The 26,885-nt window shown below is 42.8% G+C and overlaps 2 protein-coding genes across 17 annotated transcripts in view; one reads left to right on the top strand and one right to left on the bottom strand.

The window, feature by feature from the left end:
• SNX25 (sorting nexin 25) overlaps window positions 1-16,325 on the top strand; it is a 110,413-nt gene extending 94,088 nt beyond the window's left edge. For 7 of the 12 annotated variants that reach the window (XM_033409261.2, XM_033409260.2, XM_033409257.2 and 4 more), the window contains 7 exons: window positions 2,354-2,467; window positions 6,496-6,660; window positions 8,457-8,574; window positions 11,869-11,935; window positions 14,750-14,931; window positions 15,214-15,314; window positions 15,735-16,325. In XM_033409261.2, coding sequence (XP_033265152.1) covers window positions 2,354-2,467; window positions 6,496-6,660; window positions 8,457-8,574; window positions 11,869-11,935; window positions 14,750-14,931; window positions 15,214-15,314; window positions 15,735-15,815 — 828 coding nt within the window. In that variant the 3' untranslated portion in view covers window positions 15,816-16,325. Of the gene's footprint in view, window positions 1-2,353; window positions 2,468-6,495; window positions 6,661-8,456; window positions 8,575-11,868; window positions 11,936-12,012; window positions 12,301-14,749; window positions 14,932-15,213; window positions 15,315-15,734 lie in introns of those variants that run through there. The other 5 variants (XR_004478029.2, XM_033409259.2, XR_004478030.2 and 2 more) reach the window with 5 other exon arrangements.
• LRP2BP (LRP2 binding protein) overlaps window positions 14,815-26,885 on the bottom strand; it is a 58,349-nt gene continuing 46,278 nt past the window's right edge. For 3 of the 5 annotated variants that reach the window (XM_049704287.1, XM_033409265.2, XM_049704288.1), the window contains 2 exons: window positions 19,123-19,235; window positions 16,479-16,947 (listed from right to left, as the gene is read on the bottom strand). In XM_049704287.1, coding sequence (XP_049560244.1) covers window positions 19,170-19,235 — 66 coding nt within the window. In that variant the 3' untranslated portion in view covers window positions 16,479-16,947; window positions 19,123-19,169. Of the gene's footprint in view, window positions 14,952-16,478; window positions 16,948-18,878; window positions 19,236-26,885 lie in introns of those variants that run through there. The other 2 variants (XR_007474649.1, XM_049704286.1) reach the window with 2 other exon arrangements.

The raw sequence follows: 26,885 nt of genomic DNA, 5'->3' as shown, positions 1-26,885 counted from the left end.
GATAGATAGTTGTCTGACCTCTGTTGTATCCCCCAGAACCCCAGAGCTGGAGGAGAGCTGGGGAGCATCGATGGCCATTGGTTTCAGAGCTGCCAGTTGTGACCCACTGCGGGTAGTGAGATCAGTTCTGGGTTGCAGCAATAGAAAGAGGATAGAATATATTGCATTTCATCACATAAAGGAATTGAATCAGTAGAGTGCGGTGGTTGAGAGCACGGACTCTGCAGCCAGGCTGCTCGAGTTTGGATCCAGTTTTGATCCTCGCTTTACTATTTACCAGCTCTGTGACCTGGACCTGTCACTCTATCTCTTTATAGAGAGATAAATAATGTTGCCCTCTTTTTATTAATATCTGTATTCTACTGATATTAATAGTGCCTTCCTTACCTATCTCACAGAGCTGTTGTAAGAATGAAGGGAATAAGCGTGTACAGAGCATTTAGAAGAACGTGCTGCACATAGTAAACATTATTTGTTTTTATTAGTAGTAGTTACAGTAGTAGTAGTAATGAGCACTGTTTCATGGTACTTTTGCTTCGGTTTTATGGGTGTATATATTATAAGTATGGGTGTGTATATTATAAGTATGGGTGTGTATATTGCATAGATGGATGTGTGTATGTCTGGGTGTGTGTATTGTATGTCTGGGTGTGTATAAGTATGGGTGTGTATATTGCATAGATGGATGTGTATACTGCGTGTATGGATATGTGTATTGCATGTATGGATGTGTATACTTTTGGGTGTGTGTACTGTTATGTCTAGGTGTGTGTACTGTATAATATATGGATGCATGTATCTGCATGTGCATTGTGGGTTGCAATGTGGTATGTATTTCCTACTGTGGATTTTAGTTTAAAATGTTTGAAAGCTACTAATCTAGGTCAGTTCTTTTATCTGATAGATGAGGGAACGTGATCCCAGAGAGTTTAACTGACTCGTAGTAGGATGTATACATAACGGCCAAAGCAGGACTAGAATCCAGGTTGTCTTAGTTTCCATTCATGATTTTCCCATTTTTCTCAGGAGTTGCATCTTCTCTAACTCTCCATCTACTGGAGCTAATTGCCCTTTACCCCAGCAATTAAAGTGTTCTTCAGTTGTTTCTACCTTCATTTAAGTCCATTTTTCTCTTGCTCAGAATGAACTGATGCTGGTAAAACCCTACGGTCACCTCTCAGACCCTTCTTTTGCAAAGGAAATATGTCTGTTTCCTTTCACCTTTTCTTCTAGGGTGATTTTTTAAAAACACTTTTAATCAGTAATTTCTATCAAGAACAATTGCTCTGAAGCATTAGAGGAAACAAGCCTTATAAAATTTCACGTCTGTCCTTTTGTCTCATTATATTTCTTCCTCTGTGGCCTGATTCCTGGGTTCTTCTCTCACCTTTGGCATTTCGTATTGTGTGAGTTTTTTTCTTTTCTTACTTTCTTTCTTTTTGTTGGAGTTTTCATTTTTTGAAAGAACTCTTCCTGTTGACAGCTGTGATAGGTCCCTGTCGGGGCTGCTGTGACCCTGAAAACAGTAGGAGGGAAGGCCGTTGCAGGCAGACTCTGTGCTCACTTACTTTTCAGCACCAGTGATCTAGTCAGCATATTCCAGTGGCCCCAGTGCCTTAGTGAAGAGGCAGCGTCTGGAGCATTTGGAACCCACTGTCCTCCCGGCGTCTGAGGGGCAGGCTGCAGAGTCCTGCGGGCACTGAGGCCAGACTTGATGGCCAGATGGATGTGGGTTTCAGCCCCGATCTTCAGTCGTCCCATATGTAAAGTAGGGGTGACTCAGAGCCGTTACACACACCCAGCCTCTAGCACAGTGTCTGGCAAAATGCAGGATTTAATCCACAGAGGGAAGTTTATTATCTGTTAACATACTTTATTATTATTAATATATTTACATTCCGCAGTTTGCCCTTGAAAGGCAGTGATAAAGCTACAACCTGAGTTATTCTTTCTCTCCATGGTCTTCTTTTGTCAACCCTGATAACTTTTTACAGAGATGTTGTAAACAGAGCACATTCTAAGAGAAAAGTTCTTGCTGGGAGCCACGTGTCCGTACCCCACACACTGTGCTCCGTGCCTGTGGTGCAGACCCACCTTCCCAGCCCAGCTCCACAATTTCCAGCTTCCAGGCGTTTGTAAGTCCAGGGACAGGCGTTAGCTTTTTTCGTCACATGTCCTGTTCCTCCGGATTCCTTGAGCCTGGTTAGAACAGGGAGGTTTTCAAGGTCTTCAGTCTCAGAGGAACCTAGTATAGGAAGAGGATACTCGGTTTGTTCTTATTAAAAATCTAAAATTTTTTTAAAGATTTAAATGTAATTTCAATATACTAACATTTAATTTTTTTCCCTCACAGTGTTTCCCTTCTTTAAAAAAAGTCCAGTTGCCTTCTCTTAGCAAGCTGCCTTTCAAATCTGTAGATCAAAAGTTTATGGAAAAGTCAAAGAATCAATTAAATAAGTTTTTACAGGTAAGCAAACTTTCTGGATATGGGAGGAAAATTAGTTATTTGGGGGTTATTGGGGGTTGAACTGTCATCATTCTCAGAGTTTGCCTGTTTGCTTCCTGTTCTCACAGGTCAGGACAGATCCTCAAAATATCTTTGGTTTTGGGTTCTGGGGTTTGTTTGTTTTTTGGTGATATATGTATGTATATATGTGTATATATATGTATACTCTACAGACAGAAAATGCAGATACCATGTGTACGGCTTTCTCCAGTTTCACAAACTGGACACACCCTCATAACTAGCACCTAGTCCCAGAGACAGAGTGTCACCAGTCCCGCCAGCGTCACCACAGGTGACCGTGGTCCCGACTCATGACCACGCGCTTACAGCTGGTTTTGAACTTCACATGAGTGGAGTCACAGGGCGTGGACCCCCTTCACTCAGGATCGTGGGCCTGAGATCCTCCCATAGGGCTATTTCAGTTGCAGACCGTTCTTTGATTTCATTTTTGTTCTCGTTTTCATTGTTGAATGGGCTTCTCCTGGCGTGAAACCCCTGCAGTCTGTTCGTGCTCTTGTTGATGGGCGTTGGGAGAGTTTCCAGGTGGAGGCTATTAATAAGCTGTCAGTGCTTGTCTTTCGGTGAATAGCTGCTGGGGAATCCCTAGGCATTTGGGGTTTTCAGTTTTTGTGAGTGGTCATAGCGGTTTGTACACTCTCACCAGCGGCATGCAGGCTTCTGTTCACTCCACACTGGACGGTTTCTTTTGTGAAGTTAAAGTTGTGTCTGCTCTTCTGTCGTGTTGCCTGTCTTTTCCATATCGCTTTGCAGGAGTTTCGTGTGTGTTTTGGATGTGCATCTCTTGTCAGAGCAGATGTGCTGTGGCTATCTTCTTTCTGTGGGTTGCCTTTTCAGTCTCTTAATGAGCATAAGTTCTCAATTTTAATTTAGTCCAATTTATCCATTTTTTTTCCTTTTGTGGTGAATGCCTTTTGTGCTTGTGGAGAAATCCTTGCCTACTGCAGGGTTCTAAAGATAGTTTCCTTATTTCCTCTAAACGCATAACTGGTTTCTTTCACTCTGTCTTTAGAACATAAGACCGAACAAAGGTATACTGTCTCCAGTAGCAAACCACTATTTATTTTTTCCTTAGGTGGGGCCTCTGTATTCAGGGTCTAGTTAAGTTGCTCACACCATGGCCCCCAAAGCCCGTATAGTTCTCAGGGGGCATGGACCTTTGCCTTGTGAAACACTTTTTGCCAGTGCAGTAGTAGCTAGAAGTCCTGAGACTTAATAACGGATGTTGCCAAATTCTTAGTAAAGGTTATGTTATATTCAGTTGGACCAGGGTGTGAATCATAGTAAAAGTAGGTACATTTTAGCTAGAGTTCCCTTGCAAGTGTTCCTAACTATTTTTCTCTCATATATTCATCTCTCTCTAAATATATATGTATTTTTTATAAATATATAAATGTGTGTGTGTGTGTATATATATATATATGTGTGTGTGTGTGTGTATATGTATATATTTCCCTCAGGAAATAAAATAATTGTACCTTTGAAAAACTTTCCGAGTTTAATTATGGCAGAACTGGGATAGAGAATCATTAATGTTTAAATGCTATTACAGGAGAGAATTTAAAACTGAAATATTACCATCTCGTTGCTGATTCAGAACATCTAGGAAATATTAAACCCACTCAAGCATTGTACCTGATTAAATTGTTCAGATGAACTAAAGGTCTTGTTTGTGAAACGAATATGTATTATTCAAAATCCAAGCTTGTGAAGCCCCACGTGTGTAGCTCTGGGATCTTGCAGCTGATGCTTCCGTTTCCTTCCAGCCTCTGCTGTTGGGGGAGGGAGGGTCTCGGGTTGTCTGGCGCTTCCAGCCCTTCAGCTGCCTTTCCAGTTGTGCTGCAGAGACCGGGGTGCCCCCTGCACTTTTGGGCATGCAGGGAGGGGTCACTCGTGCCCCTGTTGGGTTGCTGGTGATGGAAATGGGTTAGTGATTCCTGCCCTGGTGCCAAGAGAAGCATGTGCTCTGTGCTGCCAGTAGGTGGCGTGGGTGAGGCTGGGGGCGGGGACCATCTGCCTGAAGAGGTGGAAGGGGCATCTCAAGGGGCCATTTGTCTTTTGATCAAGAGGACTGTAAGTCAGAAAGTAATGGTTTAAATTGCTTTTCATTTCCTCAAAGACTTCATGTGAAAGTGCTCACTATTTAATAACTTTAGGTAGATTACACAGCAGACTGAAGTTTCAAAATATCATCCCACCAGCTGCAGACAGGAAAAGCAAGATGCAAAAGGTTTAGTCTGAAAGGCAGATATTATTAGGTCCACAGGACCTTCCAGAAAAGAGGATTCCATTGAGTGTGTGTTTGTGTGAGTATTTATATATGACACATGGTTCCCTTCGAGGTATAGTGATAATAGATAATAATCCAGCCAGTCGTCCCTCACACACAGGCAGCTTACTCTAGCCGTCCCCGCAGTAGTGCGGCACCCACTTCTGGGTGTGCACGTGCTGTTCGCTCTTCCTGGAATGCTTTACTCTCCTCATCTCACACTGACTAGTCCTCTTAGAGACTCCACCTGTGTAGGACAACGTGCTCTAAGCCTTTGGGGGGAAGGAGTGGGAATTAGGATTATATTCTCAGCCTGAAGATGTGATAATATCCCAATTACACCTTGCCCCATAGACATAATCTTTGAGAACATTTATAAGTTCTCATACATGTTCAATTTGGTTACTTTCCCTCATGATAGAATATAACTTAGTCCAAAGACTTGTCATCCTTAATGATTTCCTTAGTTACGTTGATTGCATTATTTGAGACTTAGCATTGGTTATCATTTGCTACTATTTAATAAAAGAGTGCTGGAGTGGAGATTAGCTAAAGGAAGTCAAGGTGGAGGGAGGCTGTCTCACTCCTAACCCACCCTCACATGCAGCTGAGCATCTAATGCTCTACAAAAGGAATAAAGGCTCGGGGGCCTGCCTGGGAAGGCAGTAGTGACCCCAACTGCCTGTCCCCTAAATCTCCTTCCCCACGTCTGAGGCAGAACCTCCATCTTCAGGCCAGTCTTCCGCAGGACACAGGAAGCTGACAACCACTGGAATGCGGTGGGGGGGGGTGCCCGGGACCCCCATCCCCAGTGTGGCACTATTGGGCTGCTCGGAGGTGCTTTTCTAGGGAGGGTCACAGGGTTTATCAGATTTCAAGCTTCGTCTGAGCAAACATAATGTGAACGTCATGGACCAACTCCTCTGGGACCAGAATGTAGCCTGTTCTCCCAGCAGAGAGGGTTCTGCCATCAGAACCCCAGTGTTCCAGCCCCCCAGGGGGCTACATCATCCATGGGGCAGGATTTCTCATTGGTTCATTTATTCCTAAACGCTGTATCTGTGAGCACCAGACATTTACACATTCTTGTGGTCACATTGTTAATTTTCCTGTCTTATCAGTAGCACTTGCTTCATACGTCAACTTGATGCACGTTCTCCTTTCCTTTCTCCTAAGGCCAGAGAACTTGAGCACATTTCCAGTTTATGGGCCAGTAAAAACAGTTATAAAATTATGTAAACATACGCTACCTGGGGAAGGTGGAGCACAGGGACAGAAAACTACTGGCTGCCAGGCAGTTACCACCACGTGACAACCCAAAGCTCTTTTTTCAGCTCATGTACAAAGTCCGCACACACGTAGCCATGAAAGGGTTGGGTGGGATCCTTGTGTAGTGTGCAGAAAACACCCGTGACTTTCGAAGGCGGCAGCCCCCGGACCTGCAGGCGGTTTGCACAGTGAGACTTCACGTCGCCCTGAGCACGAGCAGGGCGCTCCAGTTAACCCACAGAGTGCAGTTTGCCATCAAGCTCGGTGAGAACTCATCTAATATATTTTATTTCAGGAGGAAAGGGAAGTGGTTTTAGGTTCAGAATTACGATGAAAGTAAATTTCCTGGGACAGTCAACTCTGCCTTCACGCCTCGTGGCTCCCAGCTCACAGACAAACCACGCAGGAGGCATTAATCCTCTTTCTCCCACAGAATCTGCTTTCAGATGAAAGACTGTGTCAGAGTGAAGCACTTTATGCCTTTTTGAGCCCTTCTCCTGACTACCTCAAGGTTATTGACGTGCAGGGGAAAAAGTCCACGTTTTCATTATCCTCATTTCTGGAAAGACTCCCTCGCGACTTCTTCTCCCATCAGGAGGTGAGCTGTCTGAAGGTTGTATGTTTTTGAAGCATATTTAAGCACACGTCTTCTGGAGGCTGTTTGATGTGGCAGGTGTTTGTGGAAGGCCTGCTACAGATGGGGAGGAAGCAAATACCTTGAGTCACCATTGCTGTCATATTTGGGGACAGGGTTGATCACAAGGTAGGTGAGTGGCATGTGGATGGAGGTTCTGTGGGAGGCCCTCTGCGGAAGGTGGCCTGGCTGGCGCCCGGGACGGGGGCCGGCACCGCAGAGGGCTTGGAGCTAACGTTGAGGTTCAGGAGCAGAGGGTGCGTGTGCGGAACAGTCAGCAGGTCTTTGGGCCGAGGGGGGGCTTCGGGAGCGTGCGCTGAAGGAAATGAGGCCGAGGGTAGGAGGAGGGGCAAGGCCGCTGCGCTGAGGAGTTTAGGTTTTATCTGAGGGAATGGAAAGCCGTGTCACGTCCTGAAGCAAGATGCACCTCGCAGTGATGCGGGTGGGTGAAGGAGTGAATAGACAGGCTGCAGACATTTGCCATCTCATACCTGGCCCTCGGGCTTCCCTCCAGGGGCCCCTGACTTGGCTGAGGCCTGCGGCCCCTCGTTTGGCTCTCCAACAAGCTACACGAGAGCATCTCCGAAATGTGGCGTCTCCTTAGTTCAATGCCAGACGCCACCGCCTCTTCACCAGAATTGGTTTAACGAGCTTGGACAGAAGGAAGTAACCGTGGAAAGGAGCGTCTGCTTTGCCGCGTCCTGAGCTGGAGCAGAGCCCGCGAACCACAGGGTTCCGCCTGCCTGCCTGCCTGCCTCCCTCCCTCCTGGGCACCTCCCCGCCTCTTTCCTGCATGCCACACGTGTCACGTCTGGCCGTACTTGGCCCCTCCCCTCTGTCACCTCCCATTTATCCCTGCACCTCTTGGGATTCACCCTGTGGCCCAGTCACTCCGGGAAACTGCTCTCGGAAGGAGGAAGGCCAGTGGCCGACCAGCAGCCTCCTGCAGCCTCTGATGCTGCTGGACGTGCAGTGAAGCCGTGAAGCTGGGGGTGCCCCTCCGGCCGCTGACTTCTCAGCCCTCTGCTCTGCTCTGCTCGTCACGCCCCCAAGGCCCTGTTGTTGGGCCGCTGCTTGTTCCCGCAGCCTCAGCTGCCCCCCCGCACACATCCGAGTGAACTTCCTCAGCTGTCCTTCCACTGCCTAACGTCTGCACCCCTGTTGCAGCTCTTCACCCTGCTTGGAGAAGCAGCCACGTGCATGCTGGCCACCTCCCCGCAGAGCTAAGGGCCTCTCAAAGTCGGGATCCACGTCACACTCGTTGGCACTAGCCTGGTGCCTGGCATAAATGAGTTCTCAACGGAAATTTGCTGATACGCAGATCAAGAAGTGAGACTAGCTGAAGTACAGAATAAAAGCTTGAATCAGAGCTTTAAAAATAACTAAATTACTTTAAATTATACATGTCTTTAAAAAAACAGTGAATTTAAAATATTTCAAGTTAAAAAGCCTTCCTTTTAAAACTCAAAATGGTTAGAAAGCTGTTTTGTTATCTCCGAATTCACTCCTCATTAATACAGTGACAGAGGCTTTTCAAAATTATTTTAGACCTTGAATGAGGCTTTAGGATCAAGCTATGCCCTGAGTTTAGATACACTTTGGCCTCTTTGTGAAAATGCATAGGTTTCTGCATGTAGGGAAGTTGAAGGATTGTGTGAGGTTGAACTATAAGTGCATCATTCGGAATTGACCCTGGGAGGAGAACGTATCACCTTCCTTGGATGAGTGACCTGCTTCCTGTGACTTTACTGTTCCCCCAGGAGGAGGCAGAGGAGGACAGTGACCTGTCAGATAGTGGTGATGACGTGGATGGAAGGAAAGACTCTTTGGCTGAACCATGTTTCATGCTGATTGGGGAGATTTTTGAACTTCGAGGAAGTAAGCTTCTTTATTACTATTCAGTGGTTCACACACACACACACGTACAATATCCCTTTGTTCCTGAATCAGACATGTATTTATATTCATTCAGCAAATACTTTTACAGGCCAACCAGATACCAAGGCAGGTTCTGAGGACACAACCTTAGGACAGATATCCCTGTACTCATGGAATTTAGGGTCCTGCTTTACCCTGCACCATGTTCCTCTGTATACAGAAAGCTTGAATGCTTTGAATTTCTTTTTATGTGACTTAGCATCGCCTCATTGCTTCATCACCAAAAGGTATACAAAAGTTAATTTTGCATAGCAGAGGAAGAGCCCTGTTGTTAAAGGTGACTATGTGGCCAGGGACGCAGGGACGCCCGAGCCTGCTTTCAGCCTCCTTTCCTCCCTAGAGGACTGGTCATCCGTGGAGGCGTGGGGGCATTTTGTCCACAGGGGACACTGGCATGTCTGGAAACAGTTTTGGTTGTCACAGCTCGTGGGAGGGTGCCGCTGGCATCTCGTGGGGCGGAGGCCAAGGGCGCTGCTAAAGCATCCTCCAGTGCACAGGACAGCCCCACAGCAAAGAGTTATCCTGTCCCAAACGACAGCAGTGCCAAGGTGAGGAATCCTACCCTAATAGTTCCTGAGGGGAGACGTACTTAGAAGAAACGAGCAAAAAGAGGATCAGAATACTCCTTTGTTAAGACCTGCGCAAGTGCCTCTCTCCCGAAGCAGTACCAGGGTGAAAGGTCAAACGGTACTTCTTGGCTTTAGTCTTGAGTCCTGAATAGGACTGTCTACCCACCCTCACCTTCCACAGTCCCCAACCTGTAAATGGCGACGCCAGCATACTCGGTCACACCTGGAGCCTCGAGTCCTAGCTAGAGGTGTGCCAGGTGCCTAAAGGCACAGCTGAGCGCCTAGCAGAGGAAGCGCACAAGAGAAGCAGGGTTTCGCAAGGCACAGCAGTGCTCCAACCGGGAGCACGTTGCTCGGAGAACGTCCTGGGCTCTGCCCACTTGGATGAGCATCTTTTCCCTTGGGGCAAAGAAGGTGGGCTGGGAGTTGGTCCTATGCAGGAAGCCGGCTGTGCATTGCTTCTTATTTATATATCCCTTAACATGTCGCTTAAAGAATTCTTCACAGATGAAGAAACTTCAAGTGCTTTTACAGGCTTGGGCGCGTCTTTTATATCTTCTAATCCTTGGTATCTTTACAACGATTGATGCATAGTAGGTGATCAATGAAAATGCTTGGATGGATGGATGGATGAATGAATGAATAGGCAAGAAAATTTTCAGTGCCGGGATTGTTTTGGTCATTGAACTTTTTCTTCCTCTAAGCCAAATCTTAAAATAATCAGCAAACACTTTGGGAGCTTATGTTTTAGATATAGCTCCATAGGGGAAACAAAAATATCTCAGAGGTAGATTCTTTCTTCAGTGAATTTACAACATAATGGTTTCAAAAATGTAATTCACATTAAGCAATAGACACAAATTCTAAACTCCAGGCAGAGATTTATATATAAGCATGTTCCTTTGAGCATAATTACAGTAAGGAAAAATTGGAACTAAGCTAAATTCAGAAATGGGTGATAGTTAAATTAAGAAATATCCACATGATGGAATATCGTCCAGCTATTAAGGATCCTTGCAGATGAAAAAGCTATAGCTGGTCCGACACTTTAAGATGCGTGCTGGTGTTGAACTTGGTTTAGTACAGGCCGGAAAAAACAGTTCTCCCCCAAACCCGGAGGCTGGCTCCTCCACAGTGAAGTCTGCCCATTAAATCATGAGTTCTCCCCATGTCCCACAGAGTCGGTAAGAACGAGGAAGCACCGTCTTGGCCTTGGGTCAGCGTGTTCTCTGCGACACAAAGAGACTGAGAAGCCTGGTGGACGTGTCAGAGGCAGTCAGGGCAGGAGTAGGGCTCCAAGTCCTCTCTGTGGTGTGCATCTCCTCCCTCATGTGCACCTGCTCAGAATATTTGGTTTTGCTAGTGGGTCTGAGCTACCTGTCTGCTGCCTGAGAAAGGTGGAGGGAAGTTCTCATCCCTGCCAGACACACCCCTCCCAGCCGGGACGCCAGCCTCAGATGGGCACGCCTGCAGCGCGCTCTGAATTCCATCAACACTTAGGGCACTTCTGAGGCGTGGTCCTGACCCCAGGACTTGACACTTACTTGAAGGATTACCACCACTGCACCTGGACACTTAGATCCATTTTTAAAGTTAGAAATGACTTGAGAATGTGTTAAAGTCTAGCACCAAGTGTGTGTTAACTGTTGATTTCTGTTTGGGTGCCTTCCCTTGTACAGAGGTGTTTGTGAATTTACTCCTTTGGTGCAGGAGCCCTGAATTCTTGGCCCCAGCATAGCCAAGTCATGTGTCACTAGCTAAACATTGCAGTGGATGGAAGTGAATATATAAGCGGAATATTTGGTTTCGATTCCAATTTGCAGACCAAAAATATCCTCACAGCATTTCTTTGCCTTCTTTTGGTTTATATTCATATTCTACACTTATAACAATGTGTCTCCTAATCTAATGCTAATAGTAAAAGTTTAGATATGTAGGACCCTTCACAAAACTCTCTCACACAAAGTAGTGCCATGACTCTCCAGCAAAACGAAAGTACATGCTAACACTGTCCTTTGCCAGATGAGGAAACTGAGGCTCGGAGAAGGCGATGGTGGCCGCCTGCTCCGGGCGGTGGTGCAGGAGCGATGAGTCCATGGCTCACTCGGAATCCTGGGGCTTCCCAGTCCCCCTTTCTTCCCCCACGGGCATAAAATATATTAAAATGCATGATCTACAAACTACTATTCAAAAGGGAGCAGTTAGACCTATCAGTTTCTTAATATTTCAAAATATTTGTCAACATCTGACTACAGATGCTTCTCGTTCAGAGCCGTGTATTAGAACACTGGGTTCAACAAGCCAGGCACAAATCTAAAAGGAATTGCACTGTCTGCTAGTGGAAAACAGACGTCAGTAGCCCGGGGACACATGAAGTGAAGTTTTAGTTCCACTTGCTAGCTCAGCTGTTGTTAGGCATTGAAAAGCTGTAAGAAGTCTTAAGTTTCCTCTCATCAGTTGCAAAGTAGAAAATGAAAGCTTATTCATTCGAGTATTCCTGGGCAGAAGTTTGCTAACCTAGACCCAAATTCTGTGGATATCAAAGCCCCTTAGTGTCCAGACTTGGATTGAGTGACGTGGTTAAGATTTATGCTTTGTGCTGCTATGAAAAATGTCACGATTGTGATAGCCTGTGGTAATGCTTTTCCTCTGATTTATATTTTAGTGTTTAAATGGGTGAGAAGAACATTAATTGCTCTCGTTCAGGTCACTTTCGGAAGAACCATCAACAAGTGAGTTGCATGAAACTAATGTTTGAATTCATGCCGTAGCCTTTGCCTTAACAGTCCAATTACATCCCCAACTAAAGGTTTTTTCGTTTCTCTCTTTATTTCTGATATGATTCTAAGATTGGATAGGGAAGCAGATTTCTACAAGACTGTCTCCTCCAGAATGTGCGGTGCACCAGATAACAAGCTTGGGCTGGCTCTGGCAGGCTGGTTGGCGAGGGTCAGAAGATTGTTCTGGAAGGTTCTCTGTTGACCATGATGACTGGTTTTAATATCTTGGGTACAGCGTTTTTATGTCACATGATGTGGATCAGTTTAAGGCTTAGACTCTGAGCCAAAATGAAAGTAGGATGAGCATCGCACGGCAGGTATTTATTTGAAGGGAAATGCAAACCATATATTTTTTTAGAGTTGGGGTGATATTAAAATAGTACTTCCTCGTTAGTTGATAGCTAGGTATCCATGAGGGGTGTGTGTACCCTATAACATTATTATAAGCCATATGCGTATTCTGAATTGTATCACGTTACCCATATCCCTAAGGGTTATACTCTATGCCCAGTACCCAGTGCTTACGAGGCTGTAGCATTATGACTTCCCCACACAAAAACTGGGAGTCAACTGCTAAAGCTAAGGGGGAAAAAAAATCTAAACTAAACAAGCCCCATATTATATTTTTATTCAGTTGTAAATAGAATATATTTTCCTTGTGGTCATAAACCAAAATTTACTTCTGTTTATTTCTAAGTTTTTTTAAAAAATGGTGGGGCTTCCCTGGTGGTGCAGTGGTTGAGGGTACGCCTGCCAATGCAGGGGACACGGGTTCGTGCCCCGGTCCGGGAGGATCCCACATGCCGCGGAGCGGCTGGGCCCGTGAACCATGGCCGCTGAGCCTGTGCGTCCGGAGCCTGTGCTCCGCGACGGGAGAGGCCACGACAGTGAAAGGCCCGTGTACCACAGGAAAAAAAAAAAAAATGGTGTTAGTGGCTTGTTTAGTTGACTTTTAGTATCGTGGGCTTTTAAGCGGAAAAATGCCCTGTTTAACTTACAGTTTCAGTCTGAGGCAAACCTCTTAACCTTAGTACTGACAGGCCTTGGATAAAGAATTTTTCAAAATGGCCCTATTTTTCTCAGAACTCCAGACTTGCTAACTTATTTTTTCAGTTTCAGAAAATCATGCATACATTCCCTGCTCCTATTTATGATACTGGCTCTTAATTTTAAGATGAGCAGCTGTGGTTTGAGAGTGGTGAATACATTAGGCGGGGGAGGGGCACCACGTAGGGAATTTTCAGGCTGTGGGTTTCAGTGGGCTTTTTTATCAGGTAGAGAAATTACGGAGCATCTGGCCCTGTGCTGTTTTGCCTCAGGCAGACGAGGACAGATCATAAAATTAAGTAGCAGCACAATATGTGCCTCTCGCCTTGTACCAACTGTAATTTCACATCCCAGAATTGCTGCAAAAGCTTCCTCCAGTTTTGGCTAATACAAAGTCAGACCTAAATTGATAGAAAATGCTTAGTCTTAGGTGATGGCCTTTGGTAAGTCACTCACCTAATTTTAAGTTGCAAACTGAAATTTTCCTTCTTCATTTCTTCACGCAGTGCTGGTGAGTAACCCAAAGATTACAGGCAAAACAAGCTGTGTTTTTATGTAGATTTTACTTAGGCAGGTCAGCAGGTTCTCAAAGCCAAAGCCCCATTGAACTAATAAAATTATTTTATTTGATCTAGATATGAATTGCACAGTTCTAAGCAGTATCGGGAAGTATCTTAGGAGACATGAGTTACAAACAGGATTACCATGGTTCTGACTCACAGTGGAATTTAGACTTCATTGGTGACTAGTTACTGTGTGCAAAGTGCTGGGCTTGAAACATCTATTTCAGATATTATTTCTGAAAACCTCACATTGTCCCTTTAAAAATCTGGTTGGGAAGTCAGATTCTTAAAGGGCTTTTTGATTTATTATTCGTGAATTAAGTTTGAAACTTCAGGTCTTTCTTGCACTAATAATCCAAGGTGATTCTGCTCCCATTTTCTGCAGAGATACTTCCCTTCCCAACCTCAGCACCGCTTCTGGCTCTGTGAGCTGTGCTGCTCTCTGCAGCAGTCCAGTGGTTGGCTGAAATTTGATGAAGTAGGGTTTATGGAAGACCTGGGTAACCAGATAAAAGCCACTTATTTATAACTGTGCAGGTCAAGATCTGCCCGATTTTCACTCCTGTGGGAAGGTGACGTGGCTGGATAGCAGTGTATCTTTTCAAAGTCCCCCCCTTTGTGGTGAAAGGGGGGTGTCTTTTCCCCCTTTGCCCCGTGAGCATGTGAGATGTTTCCGGGGTCAGACAACTCTGCCCAGCATCCTGTGCCGTGGCCGCCCCAGGGGACAACTAGTGAAGAAGCTTGGTTCTCCCCAGGACTCCCAGAGCCCAGGGAGCTCTTCACAGTCTTTTAAAACGGATTGATGCTTTCAGTTTATACCACTTCATGGAGAAATTAGTATGTTAAGTACCGTGCACAGTTAAGAGTAGTTGCAAGCTTCAAACAAATCAATCTCCTCTCAGTTCTTGCTTTTCCAGATTGAAAGACACCGTGCGGCAAACATTTAGAGAATTCAGTACCAGTGAAAATGTGAGCTCCAGGAATGAATGGCTGTCAGTGTTACCAAAATAAAAACTTTCCGAGTCAGAGTTTAAAAATCCAGTTCCTAGTTTATTCATCAAACGCTTATCTTAACCTACCCATTGATAAATGCCTTGTGAGAATAGAGAATAAGATTTTTAAAAACCTCATCCAAGAAATATTTTGCTCTTGAAAGACAACTCCGGGACGCAGTGGACTGGGCTCTCAGCGAGCAAATGGTGGTCTACTACATCGGCGCTCTCCGGGATGCTTTGTGGCCCGGTGGGAATTTGGCACCTCCGAACACAATCCCAAGTGAAGAGCAAAGCCAGGAAACAAAGCGGAGAGCACAGCAGAAGCTGCTTGAAAACATTCCAGGTGAGGCCTGGGCTCTGACCCTGAAAGTCGCATGAAAAGGGAGTGTTGATGGCCCTTCTCCTTTTGCACTTACAGTTTGTATAAATGCCTTATTAGAAAAACTAGAAAAATTTAGAAAAATTCTAAATTTTCTCCTTAAACATTGGAAAGAGCTGATCACTCATGTTTCTCGCGTCTCCGTGCCTTTATGTGCTGTGTGTGCATATGTCGTAGCCCCTCACTGAAGGTCCGTGCAGGTGCACTTTATCAATAGCAGCATGGAATATAAACTTAATTTTTCAGATACGCTTCAGAGCCTTGTTGGACAGCAAAATGCCCGTCATGGTATAATAAAAATATTCAACGCACTGCAAGAAACGAGAGCCAATAAGCATCTGTTATATGTGAGTAACTTAAAGCCTCCCAGAGGATTCAGTTTCTTCAGTTCTACGTTTCTGTTCATATACAGGGGTAGATTTTAACTCTTTATACGCTTAATCATTCTTATTGCTTGTAACTCTGAACCCATTTTCTCTGCTTCATTTTTGTTCAATTTGGTTAAAAAAAAATACCCCCCTGTGGGTGCGGCATCCCCCTCCTCGCCTGCTGGCTGTTTCTCTCAACTTGTGCTGTAACGTTTCTGCCTGAGTGCTTGGCTTGCTTATTTCAGCAAAGCAAACTGTTTCCCAGTAGTCTGATAATACTGTTGGTGGTTATAACGGACCGTGAAATAAATCAATCTGATGCTAAATGGAGTTTATAGAATGCTAATTCCTTTTAACCCTTAGAGAAAAAGACATTTTTTTTCTTCTTTCTTGGTTCAGGTGCTGATGGAACTGCTGCTAATTGAATTGTGTCCTGAGCTGAGAACTCATTTAGATGACCTTAAAGCTTGTCAGGTTTGAGACTCCACAAATAAACCACCAGAGAAATGTCTGTAATAATAGACATGAAACATTTTCCTCTTTTCCACAGAGGGCTTGACTGAGAACCATACCGATCTTTTAGTTACCTCCCTCTAGTTTTATGTGAATGAAGCAGAATTGGGGGGAAAACTTGATGCTGTATATTAGGCAACAGAAAAAAACACTTGTTAATTATTTTTATTTTAATATAAATCCTTTAAAGGTCAACAAACTGATTGAAATATGTGTTAATACGTGATAAGAACCTAGGAAATATTTTAAATATTTATTAAGTTTTGTTTTAAAAAAGTTTGTTTTAAATGAATTATGAACGTTGTACAGTTAATTTCCTCACTGAGGATTCTGAACATTCCTATATTCGTATGTGTTGAATATTGTTGTGCAATGCTTTGTGTGAAGTTGTTGTGAAAATTTTATTGTCTTTATTTTTACCAAAGACTTCCCATAGTTTGAAGCATCTGAAGCAATAAAATATAAAAATGAATCATAGCGCTCTGATGTTTAAGATGCTTATATCTCAAAAAAAGTTGAAACACTTAAGATTAGTTCAGATACTTATCAAGTGCCTTTCTGTAGAAAACATTGCACATGTAAGTACTTCCGTAAGGAAGTATAAAGTTTGTTGCCTTTCTCCAGACACAGAATGAATGTGAAAAATATGATTTTTAGTGTGAATGAGAAGAGCCAAAATTGGTGCTTGAAGTGCTGTTATTAGGGAGGTGGGATGGATGGGCAGGAATGAGATGGGGAAACAAAGAGGAGGGAAGTTACTTCAGGCTGTTCAGGACTTGATTGTGTCATCAAGTCTTGGGGACCAGTAGGGGCATTAGGTGAAATCCAGGGTACAGATGTTGCTTTGATTTTAGTAGTGGGACCATGGACAAGTCACTTAATTTTCCTGGGTTTTACCACTTATTATGCAGTGATAATGAAACACTTTCCCCTTTCTAACCCCCAGGAATATTGAAAGCAAGCCAATTAAGCAGAAATTCAGTTTGAAATCCATGAAAGAAACATACTATGTATATATAAAGTGGTATTAATTATATCATTGTTAGATCATACCTGCTGAGTTCCTGATATGCCAAGTTCTTGATATGAAACATAAGTGCTGAAAGACAAATGGTTAAAAATTAGTAAAGCAAATTTTATCTTTGATATTCTTTTAGCTACAGCTCTTTGATCCTTATTTCAAACCAAGATATTTGATACTTTCGAAAAAACTCAAAGTTGGCTATTTATATGGATAAGAATTATCCTTCATAGGGATGTAGAAAAGACATTCAGAGAAGAGAAGCAGTGTGAAGTCACCAAGCCCCAGGAACTCATAGCAGTTACTAACAGTGACCATCTTCTGCATAATTAAACCATGGCTGTTATGACTCCTCAATCCTTAAGAAGTTGTCTTACTTTTTCATAAGTTATCAACTGTAAGGACTCTTACAGAAGTTTTGATTTTTTTTTGAAAAAAGTTAATGACCTTGAAGCTTCACCTCACTTAAAGGGTGACTCCAATCACAGATCAAGGTGTGCACCATGTTGGGAGTAGTGGTAGTTTGCAGGGGCTCACCTGGGCCAGGTTTGCCAGCTTTATGGTAACTAACTAGAGTAAACTGAAATTTTAAATTCTGTGTTGGGTTCACTTAGGACATTTAAGCACAGCATATTACCAAATATGACATGTCAAATTCCTACCTTTAGGATTTCTCAAACCGTGTTTTAATGGCAGTTAAAGTGGCCTTCACTTTGGGGATGTAGAGTGAGCGAGCTATGAAAGTGCTATTACAGTCCCCATACACTGCCTTATTACATTTCTATTTTAAGATTCTTAAAGGCTTAAGATGGATGTTACTAAGAAAACAAGAGCAAAAGCAAGTGGGCTTGTATTGTAGAACGATTTACGTTAGGTTTTATGAAATCTTTTAATGGGCTAGAGACATGGAAATGTTGTTACTGGGGAAGAAGAGAGTCTTCAGCAGAGATTTTAAAAGCAAAGGAATGGGTTTCTACTCTAAGATTTAAAGGAGAAGTATATGGCCTATGTTTGTCTTTAGATACAGGGAAGAAATTTCAACAAAGTGAAGTTCAAATAATATAGACAAACCAGAACATAAAACAAGAGCAAGTAGTTTTGTGCCATATAATACTTCTTTAGTGAGGGGCACCTACATATTAATTGCATTTTCCCAGTGCTAAGACTAGATCTTGTAAATCACTTTGGAAAGGATGGTTGTGATTTTTAAAATAAAGCCATACATTTACAAAGAAGGTGTTGTTCAGGTATCTTAAATGTTATTTTCAATATCTGTTTCACAGATGTATATTTCTTTAGAATCTTTTGCATATGGATTCTATTTTTACTGTTGGATTTTGCCTCTGTAGATGTAATTGATAAGGAAAGCCTCTTGCTAATTTAACAGTTTAGTTATAGTTATATTGGTAGATGATTTGAAATTTTATCTTGTTTTGAAATACATTGAGGGTTTTTAAAATGTAGAAAAGGACCTGAAGCACAGAGAAACATCTTGTTTCAATTGATTACCAGGAACATAGCAGTTTTACTCATTAAGATGTTTAGGGGAAGATATGGAAAGGCAAGATTGTAAGCAATTTCTTAAACCCACTTATTTTGAAATTTACATTTTTAATTTTCAATTTGGAATTTTCTGTTTTAGAAGTCTTCAATGACTGAAATAAAATTAAAAGTCATTCAAAATTCACAACACTAAGGAGTAAAGAAATTTAAAGAATTAAACTTCAGATTTTTTAAAATAAGTTTGTAGCATTTATACTTCTGAAGTTATTAAAGCTAAGATGACACTAAGTCTTTCAGGACACTATTTAAGAAAGGAAAGAAATACTTGCTTTATGGAATGGTTTTCAATATCTGACATGGTCTTGGTCAGTCTCTAGCCTAAGAGCTGGATCTTTGAAGACTCTTCCTGCAGTTCGATCCTGTAGCTACGTTTCAAGATGCAACATTTTACAAATTCAAGAGGGGTGGGATGGCGGGGTGGGATAGGGAGGGTGGGATGGGGGGGTGGGATAGGGAGGGTCAGAGGGAGACACAAGAGGGAGGAGATATGGGGATATATGTATACGTATAGCTGATTCACTTTGTTATACAGCAGAAACTAACACACCATTGTAAAGCAATTATACTCCAATAAAGATGTTAAAAAAAAAAAGAATGAAGGTAACCTGTCATCAGTAAAATACCCAGGATAATGTAACGTGGGAGAGCGAAAACAAACATAGCTATTATAAAAATTATAAAAATACACACATTCTAAGTTGTTAGGATCGATGATCTTTGTTGAAATACATTGTAGTCTAAATTCTCTGACGAATAAGTAAAGTGTGAAGTTCATCTGCCAATGAAGGATTCAGAAGACAAGCCTTAAAAATCAAAGAAAAAGTTATTTAGACATATTTTGAATTGTTGGATCTTTTGTTTTTAAGAAATAGAGTGCAATGATTTAAGGGAATTTCATAGTTATACATTTCTATTCTGATTTCTTAATTAGGGAGATTCAAGTTAACCTATGCAAAGTATTAATAGATCATAACTAAAAATAACCATGCTATTATCCTTTGGGAGAGAAAATTCTCAGTGCTAAAAATAATGGATTTACACATTGATAGTATTCTAAGTTATGAATTATCAAAATAAGTAAAATAGAAAGCATTAACATTTGGCCTCAAACCTGTTATGTGAATAGCAGCATGTATAATTTTTTAAACATATTGATCTTGTTATGCCTAAATTAGCAATAAGGTGCATAATTTCATAGTATGCCAGGAATTTGAAAGACAGAAGTTACCTCATCCAGACCTTACTCCATGCAGAAACTGTCCCTTTTAGTACCCATGACAGTTGGTTACCAGATATTTGCTTGCTTGCTTCTAGTGGCAAGAAGTCAGCACCTTGGCCCCCCAAGCTGAGGTGTTGGCACAGCCATTTCACACTAGGTTCAAGGCTTCTACGTGTGGCACCCTATGAGCTAGTCAAACTAGAATAAGCACAAAAGGAAAAAGAATGGGACTTACACCATTGGTTTTCCTGGTTCTCAGGCCTTCAGACTCAGACTGGAACTAAACCACCAGCTTTTCTGAGTCTCCCAGCTTGCAGATGACAGTCAGTCTTTGCAGTCCCCATAATCATGTACAAATTAGTATATATAGCGGATGAGGATAACATGGCAGACTAGAAGGACCTGAGCTCACCTCGTCTCACAAAAACACCAAACTCGCAACTAACTGCTGAAAAGCACTGACAAAAAAAGGACTAGAACCTACCAAAAAAGATAGTCTACTTCGAAAAACAAAGAAGCCACAACAAGACAGTAGGAGGGTTGTATTCACGATACAATCAAATCCCATATCCACTGGGTAGGTGACCCACAAACTGGAAAATAATTATATTGTGAGGTTCTTCCATAGGACTGAGAGTTCTGAGCCCCCATGTCAGGCTCCAGTGGTCTGGCATCGGGAGGAGGAGCCCCCAGAGCATTTGGCTTTGAAGGCCAGCGGGACTTGATTGCAGGAGCTCCAGAGGACTGGGGGAAACAGAAACACCACTCTTGGAGGGTGCACACAAGGTCTCATGTGCACCAGGACCCAGGGGAAAAAGGCGTGACTTAATAGAAGCCTAGGCCAGACTTACCTGCTGGTCTTGGAGGGTCTCCTGGGGGAGGTGGAGGGCAGCTGTGGCTCACCATGGGGACAAGGACACTGGTGGCAGAGGTACTGGGGAGTACTCATCAGCATGAGGTGTCCTGGAGGCTGCCATTGCAACGCCAAGACCTGGCCCCACCCAATAGCCCAAGGCTCCAGTGCTGGGAAGCCTCAGGCCAAACTACCAACAGGGCAGGAGCACAGCCCCACCCATCAGCAGACAGGTGGCTTAAAGTCTTCCTGAGCCCACAGCCACCTCAATACACCCCTGCTCATCAAAGGAACAAGACCCAGCTCCACCCACCACTGAGGAGACATCAGTCCCTCCCACCAGGAAGACTGCACAAGCCTGTTAGATCAGTGTCACTCACCAGGGGGGCAGACACTACAAGCAAGAGGAGCTACAATCCTGTAGCCTGCAGGACAGCAAACACAGAAAGTTCAATAAAATGAGATGGCAGAGGAATATGTTCCAGAGGAAGGAACAAGATAAAACCCCAGAAGAACTAAGTAAAGTGGAGATAGGCAACCTACCTGAAAAAGAATTCAGAGTAATGAAGTAAAGATGATCCAAGGTCTCAGAAAAAGAATGGAGGCACAGACCAAGAAGCTACAAGAAATGTTTAACAAAGAGCTAGAAGATTTAAGGAACAAACAGTTGGACAATACAATAACTGAAATGAAAAATACACTAGAAGGAATAGCAGAATAACTGAGGCAGAAGAAGAGATAAGTGAGCGGGAAGACAGAGTGGTGGAAATCACTGCCCTGGAACAGAATGAAGAAAAAAGAATAAAAAGAAAGCAGGACAGTCTAAGAGACCTCTGGGACAACATTAAACACACCAACATTTGCATTATAGGGGCCACAGAAGGAAAAGAGAGAGAGAAAGGGCCTGAGGAAATATTTGAAGAGATAATAGCTGAAAACTTCCCTAACATGGGAAAGGAAACAGTCACCCAAGTCCAGGAAGTGCAGAGAGTCCCATACAGGATAAACCCAAGGAGGAAAATGCTGATACACATCAAACTGACAAAAGGTAAAGACAAAATATTAAAAGCAACAAGGGAAAAGCAACAAATAACATACAAGGGAATCCCTATACAGTTATCAGCTGGTTTTTTAGCAGAAACTGCAGGCCAGAAGGGAGTGGCACAATATATTTAAAGTGATGAAAGGGAAAAACCTACAACCAAGAATACCCAGCAAGGCTCTTGTTGAGGTTTACAGACAAGCAAAAGCTAAGAGAATTTAGCACCACCAAACCAGCTTTACAGCAAATACTCCAGGAACTTCTCGAGGTGGAAAAGAAAAGCCCACGACTAGAAACAAGAAAATTACAAATGGGAAGCCTCATCAGTAAAGGCAAACATACAGTAAACATGGGAAATTATCCACACACAAATATCTCGAAACCAGCAATCATGAGGAGAGTACAAATGCAGGATATTGGAAATGCATTTGAAATTAAGAGACCAGCAACTTAAAACAATCTTGTATATATATATAGCCTGCTATATCAAAACCTCATGGTAACTGCAAACCAAAAATGTACAATAGATAAACATGCAAAAAGAAAAAAATCCAAACACAACACTAAAGTAGTCGTCAAATCACAAGAGAAGGGAACAAAAGAGGAATGGAAGAAAAAAGACCTACAGAAACAAATCCAAAACAATTAACAAAATGGCAATAAGAACATACATATCAGTCATTACCTTAAATGTAAATGGATTCAATGCTCCAACCAAAACACACAGACTGGCTGAATGGATACAAAAGATGCATATATATGCTCTCTACAAGAGACCCATTTCATATCTAGGGACACATACAAACTGAAAGTGAGGGGATGGAAAAAGATATTCCATGCAAATGGAAAGCAAAAGAAAGCTGGAGTAGCAATTCTCATCTCAGACAAAATCGATTTTAAAATAAAGAATGTTACAAGAGACAAAGAAGGACACTACATAATGATCAAGGGATCAATCCAAGAAGACATAAAAATTATATATGCCCCCAACATAGGAGCACTTCAATATGTAAGGCAACTACTAACATCCATAAAAGGAGAAATTGATGGTAACAATAATACTGGGAGACTTTAACACGCCACTTACCTCAATGGACAGATCACCCAGACAGAAAATCAGTAAGGAAACAGAGGCTTTAAATGATGCATTAGACCAGATGAACTTAGTTGATATTTACAGAACAATCCATCTGAAAGCAGCAGAACCCACATTCTTTTCAAGTGCACATGGAAAATTATCCAGGATAGACCACATGCTGAGCCATAAAGCGAGCCTCAGTAAATTTAATTCAAATCATATCAAGAATCTTTTCTGACCACAATGCTATGAGATTAGAAATCAACTACAAGAATTAAACTGTAAAAAGCACAAACACGTGGAGGCTAAACAATATGCTACTAAACAACCAATGAATCACTGAAGAAATCAAAAAGGAAATAAAAAAATACCTAGAGACAAATGAAAACAATGATTCAACCCTATGGGACTCAGCAAAAGCAGGTCTAAGAGGGAAGTTTATAGCAATATAGTCTTACCTCAGGAAACAAGAAAAATCCCCAATAAACACCCTAACCTTACACCTAAAGCAACTAGAGAAAAAAAACAAACAAAACCCAAAGTTAGCAGAAGGAAAGAAATCATAAAGATCAGATCAAAACTAAACGAAGTAGAAATGAACAAGAGAAAAGATCAATGAAACTGAAAGCTGGTTCTTTGAAAAGATAAACACTGATAAGCCTTTCGCCAGACTCATCAAGGAAAAAAGGGAAAGGGCTCAAATCAATAAAATTAGAAATTAAAAAGGAGAAGTTACAACTGGCACCACAGAAATACATAGGATCATAAGAAACTACTTACTACAAGCAACTTTATGCCAATAAAATGGCAACCTAGAAGAAATGAACAATTTCTTAGGAAGATACAATCTCTCAAAACTAAACCAGGAAGAAAGAAAAATATGAACAGACCAATTACAAGTACTGAAATTGAAACTCATTAAAAAAAACTCCCAACAAATAAAAATCCAGGACCAGATGTGTTCACAGACAAATTCTATCAAACATTTAGAGAAGTTAACACCTATCCTTCTGAAACTATTTCAAAAAATTTCAGAGGAAGGAATACTCCCAAACTCATTCTATGAGGCCACCATCACCCTGATACCAAAACCAGACAAAGATACCACAAGATGAGAAAATTACAGGCCAATATCACCAATGAACATAGATGCAAAAATCCTCAACAAAATACTAGCAAACTAAATCCAACAACACATTAAAAGGATCATAATCAAGTGGGATTTATCCCAGGGATGCAAGGATTTTTCAATATATGCAAATCAATGTGATACACCATGTTAATAAATTGAATAAAAACCATATGATCATTTTAATAGATGCAGAAAAAGCTTTTGACAAAATTCAACACCCATTTAGGATAAAACCTGTTCAGAAAGTGGGCATAGAGGGAACCTACCTCAACATAATGAAGGCCATATATGACAAACCCACAGCTAACATCTTATTAGTGAAAAGCTGAAAGCATTCCCTCTAAGAGCAAGAACAAGACAAGGATGTCCACTCTTGCCACTATTATTCAACAGTTTTGGAAGTCCTAGCCACAGCAATCAGAGAAGAAAAAGAAATAAAAGGAATCCAAATTGGAAAAGAAGTAAAACTGTCACTGTTTGCAGATGACATGATACTATACGTAGAAAATCCTAAAGATGCTACAAGAAAACTACTAGAGCTCATCAATGAATTTGGTAAAGTTGCAGGATACAAAATTAATACAGAGAAATCTCTTGCATTCCTACACACTAACAATGAAAGATCAGAAAGAGAAATTAAGGAAACAATCCCATTTACCATTGCATCAAAAAGAATAAAATACCCAGAAATAACCTAGCTAAGGAGGCAAAAGACCTATACTCTGAAAACTGTAAGACACTGATGAAAGAAATCAGATGACACAAACAGATGGAAAGATATATCATGTTTTTGGATTGAAAGAATATTGTCAAAATGATTATACTGCCCAAGCCAATCTACAGATTCCATGCAATCCCTATCAAATTACCAATGGCATTTTTCACAGAACTAGAGCAAAAAATTTTTAAATTTTTATGGAAACCCAAAAGACTCCAAAAAGCCAAAGCAATCTTGAGAAAGAAAAACGGAGCTGGAGAAATCAGTCTCCCTGACTTCAGACTATAGTATAAAGCTGCAGTATGGTACTGGCACAAAGACGGACTTGCAGATCAGTGGAACAGGATAGAAAGCCCAGAAGTAAACCCACGCACCTATAGTCAATTAATTTACAACAAAGAAGGTAAGAATATACAATAGAGAAAAGACAGTCTCTTCAATAAGTGGTACTGGGGAAACTGGACAGCTACGTGTAAAAGAATAAAATTAGAACATTCTCTAACATCATACACAAAAATAAACTCAAAATGGATTAAGGACCTAAATGTAAGACTAGATACTATAAAAGTCATAGAGGAAAACGTAGGCAGAACACTCTCTGACATAAATCACAGTATTTTTTTGGTTCCGCCTCCTACAGTAATGAAAATACAAACAAAAATAAATGGAACCCTAATTAAACTTAAAAGCTTTCGCACAGCAAAGGAAACCATAAACAAAATGGAAAGACAACCCAAAGAATATTTAATCCGTTGTTGGTTGCATCATTTGTAAACTCCAAAATATATTGGGTTGGCGAAAAAGTTCATTTTGGTTTTTCCATAAGATGTTATGGGAAAACCCAAATGAACTTTTTGGCCAAGCCAATGCAAAATAATTGTGCTCATGCAGCTCAATATATTTTTAAAAACCCAATCAAAAAATGGGCAGAAGATCTAAGACAGACAGATGGCCAAAAAGCACATGAAAAGATGCTCAATGTCGCTGATTAGAGAAATGCAAGTCAAAATTACAGTGAGGTATCACCTAACATCTGTCAGAATGGCCATCATTAAAAAATCTACAAGAGGAGCTTCCCTGGTGGTGCAGTGGTTGAGAGTCCACCTGCCAATGCAGGGGACACGGGTTCATGCCCCGGTCCGGGAAGATCCCACATGCCACAGAGCGGCTAGGCCCGTGAGCCATGGGCACTGAGCCTGCGCGTCTGGAGCCTGTACTCTGCAACAGGAGAGGCCAGCGTACCGCAAAAAAAAAAAAAAAAAAAAAAGTCTACAAGGGGAGGATGGGGAAAGATAGCGGAAGAGTAAGATGTGGAGATCACCTTTCTCCCCACAAATACATCTACACATGGAACAACTCCTACAGAGCACCTACTGAACACTGGCAGAAGACCTCAGACCTCCCAAAAGGCAAGAAAGTCCCCACGTACCTGGGTAGGGCAGAAGTAAAAAGAAAAAACGGAGACAAAGAATAGGGACGTGACCTGCACCTCTGGGAGGCAGCTGTAAAAGAGGAAAGGTTTCCACACACTAGAAGCCCATTCGCGGGCAGAGACTGTGGGTGGCAGAGGGAGGAAACTTCGGAGCCACGGAGGAGAGCACAGCAACAGGGGTGCGGAGGGCAAAGCGGGGAGATTCCCGCACAGAGGATCAGGGCCGACCAGCACTCACCAGCCCGAGAGGCTTGTCTGCTCACCCGCTGCAGTGGGTGGGGGCTGGGACCTGCAGCTCAGGCTTCACTCGGATCCCAGGGAGAGGACTGGGGTTGGCGGCGTGAACACGGCCTGCAGGGGATTAGTGCACCACAGCTGGCCGGGAGGAGTCCAGGGAAAATTCTGGACCTGCCAAAGACGCAAGAGACTTTTTCTTCCCTCTTTGTTTCCTGGTGCGCGAGGAGAGGGGATTAAGAGCCCTGCTTAAAGGAGCTCCAGAGACGGGCGCGAGCCGGGGCTAAAAGCGTGGACCCCAGAGACGGGAATGAGACACTAAGGCTGCTGCTGCCGCCACCAAGAATCCTGTGTGCAAGCACAGGTCACTATCCACACCTCCCTTCCAGGGAGCCTGTGCAGCCTGCCACTGCCAGGGTCCCGTCATCCAGGGACAACTTCTCCAGGAGAATGCACGGTGCGCCTCAGGCTGGTGCAACGTCATGCTGGGCTCTGCCGCCGCAGGCTTGCCCCGCATCCGTACCCCTCCCTCCCCCGCCTGAGTGAGCCAGAGCCCCCGAATCAGCGGCTCCTTTAACCCCGTCCTGTCTGAGCGAAGAACACACGCCCTCCGGCAACCTACACGCAGTTGCGGGGCCAAATCCTAAACTGAACCCCCGGGAGCTGTGCGAACAAAGAAAAGAAAGGGAAATTTCTCCCAGCAGCCTCAGGAGCAGTGGATTAAATCTCCACAATCAACATGATG

The sequence above is a fragment of the Orcinus orca genome, chromosome 21 (genome assembly GCF_937001465.1).
Source record: "Orcinus orca chromosome 21, mOrcOrc1.1, whole genome shotgun sequence".
Classification (NCBI taxonomy): Eukaryota; Metazoa; Chordata; class Mammalia; order Artiodactyla; family Delphinidae; genus Orcinus; species Orcinus orca.
Note: the sequence above shows the minus strand (reverse complement) of the source record. Positions and strands in the feature narration are given on the sequence as shown.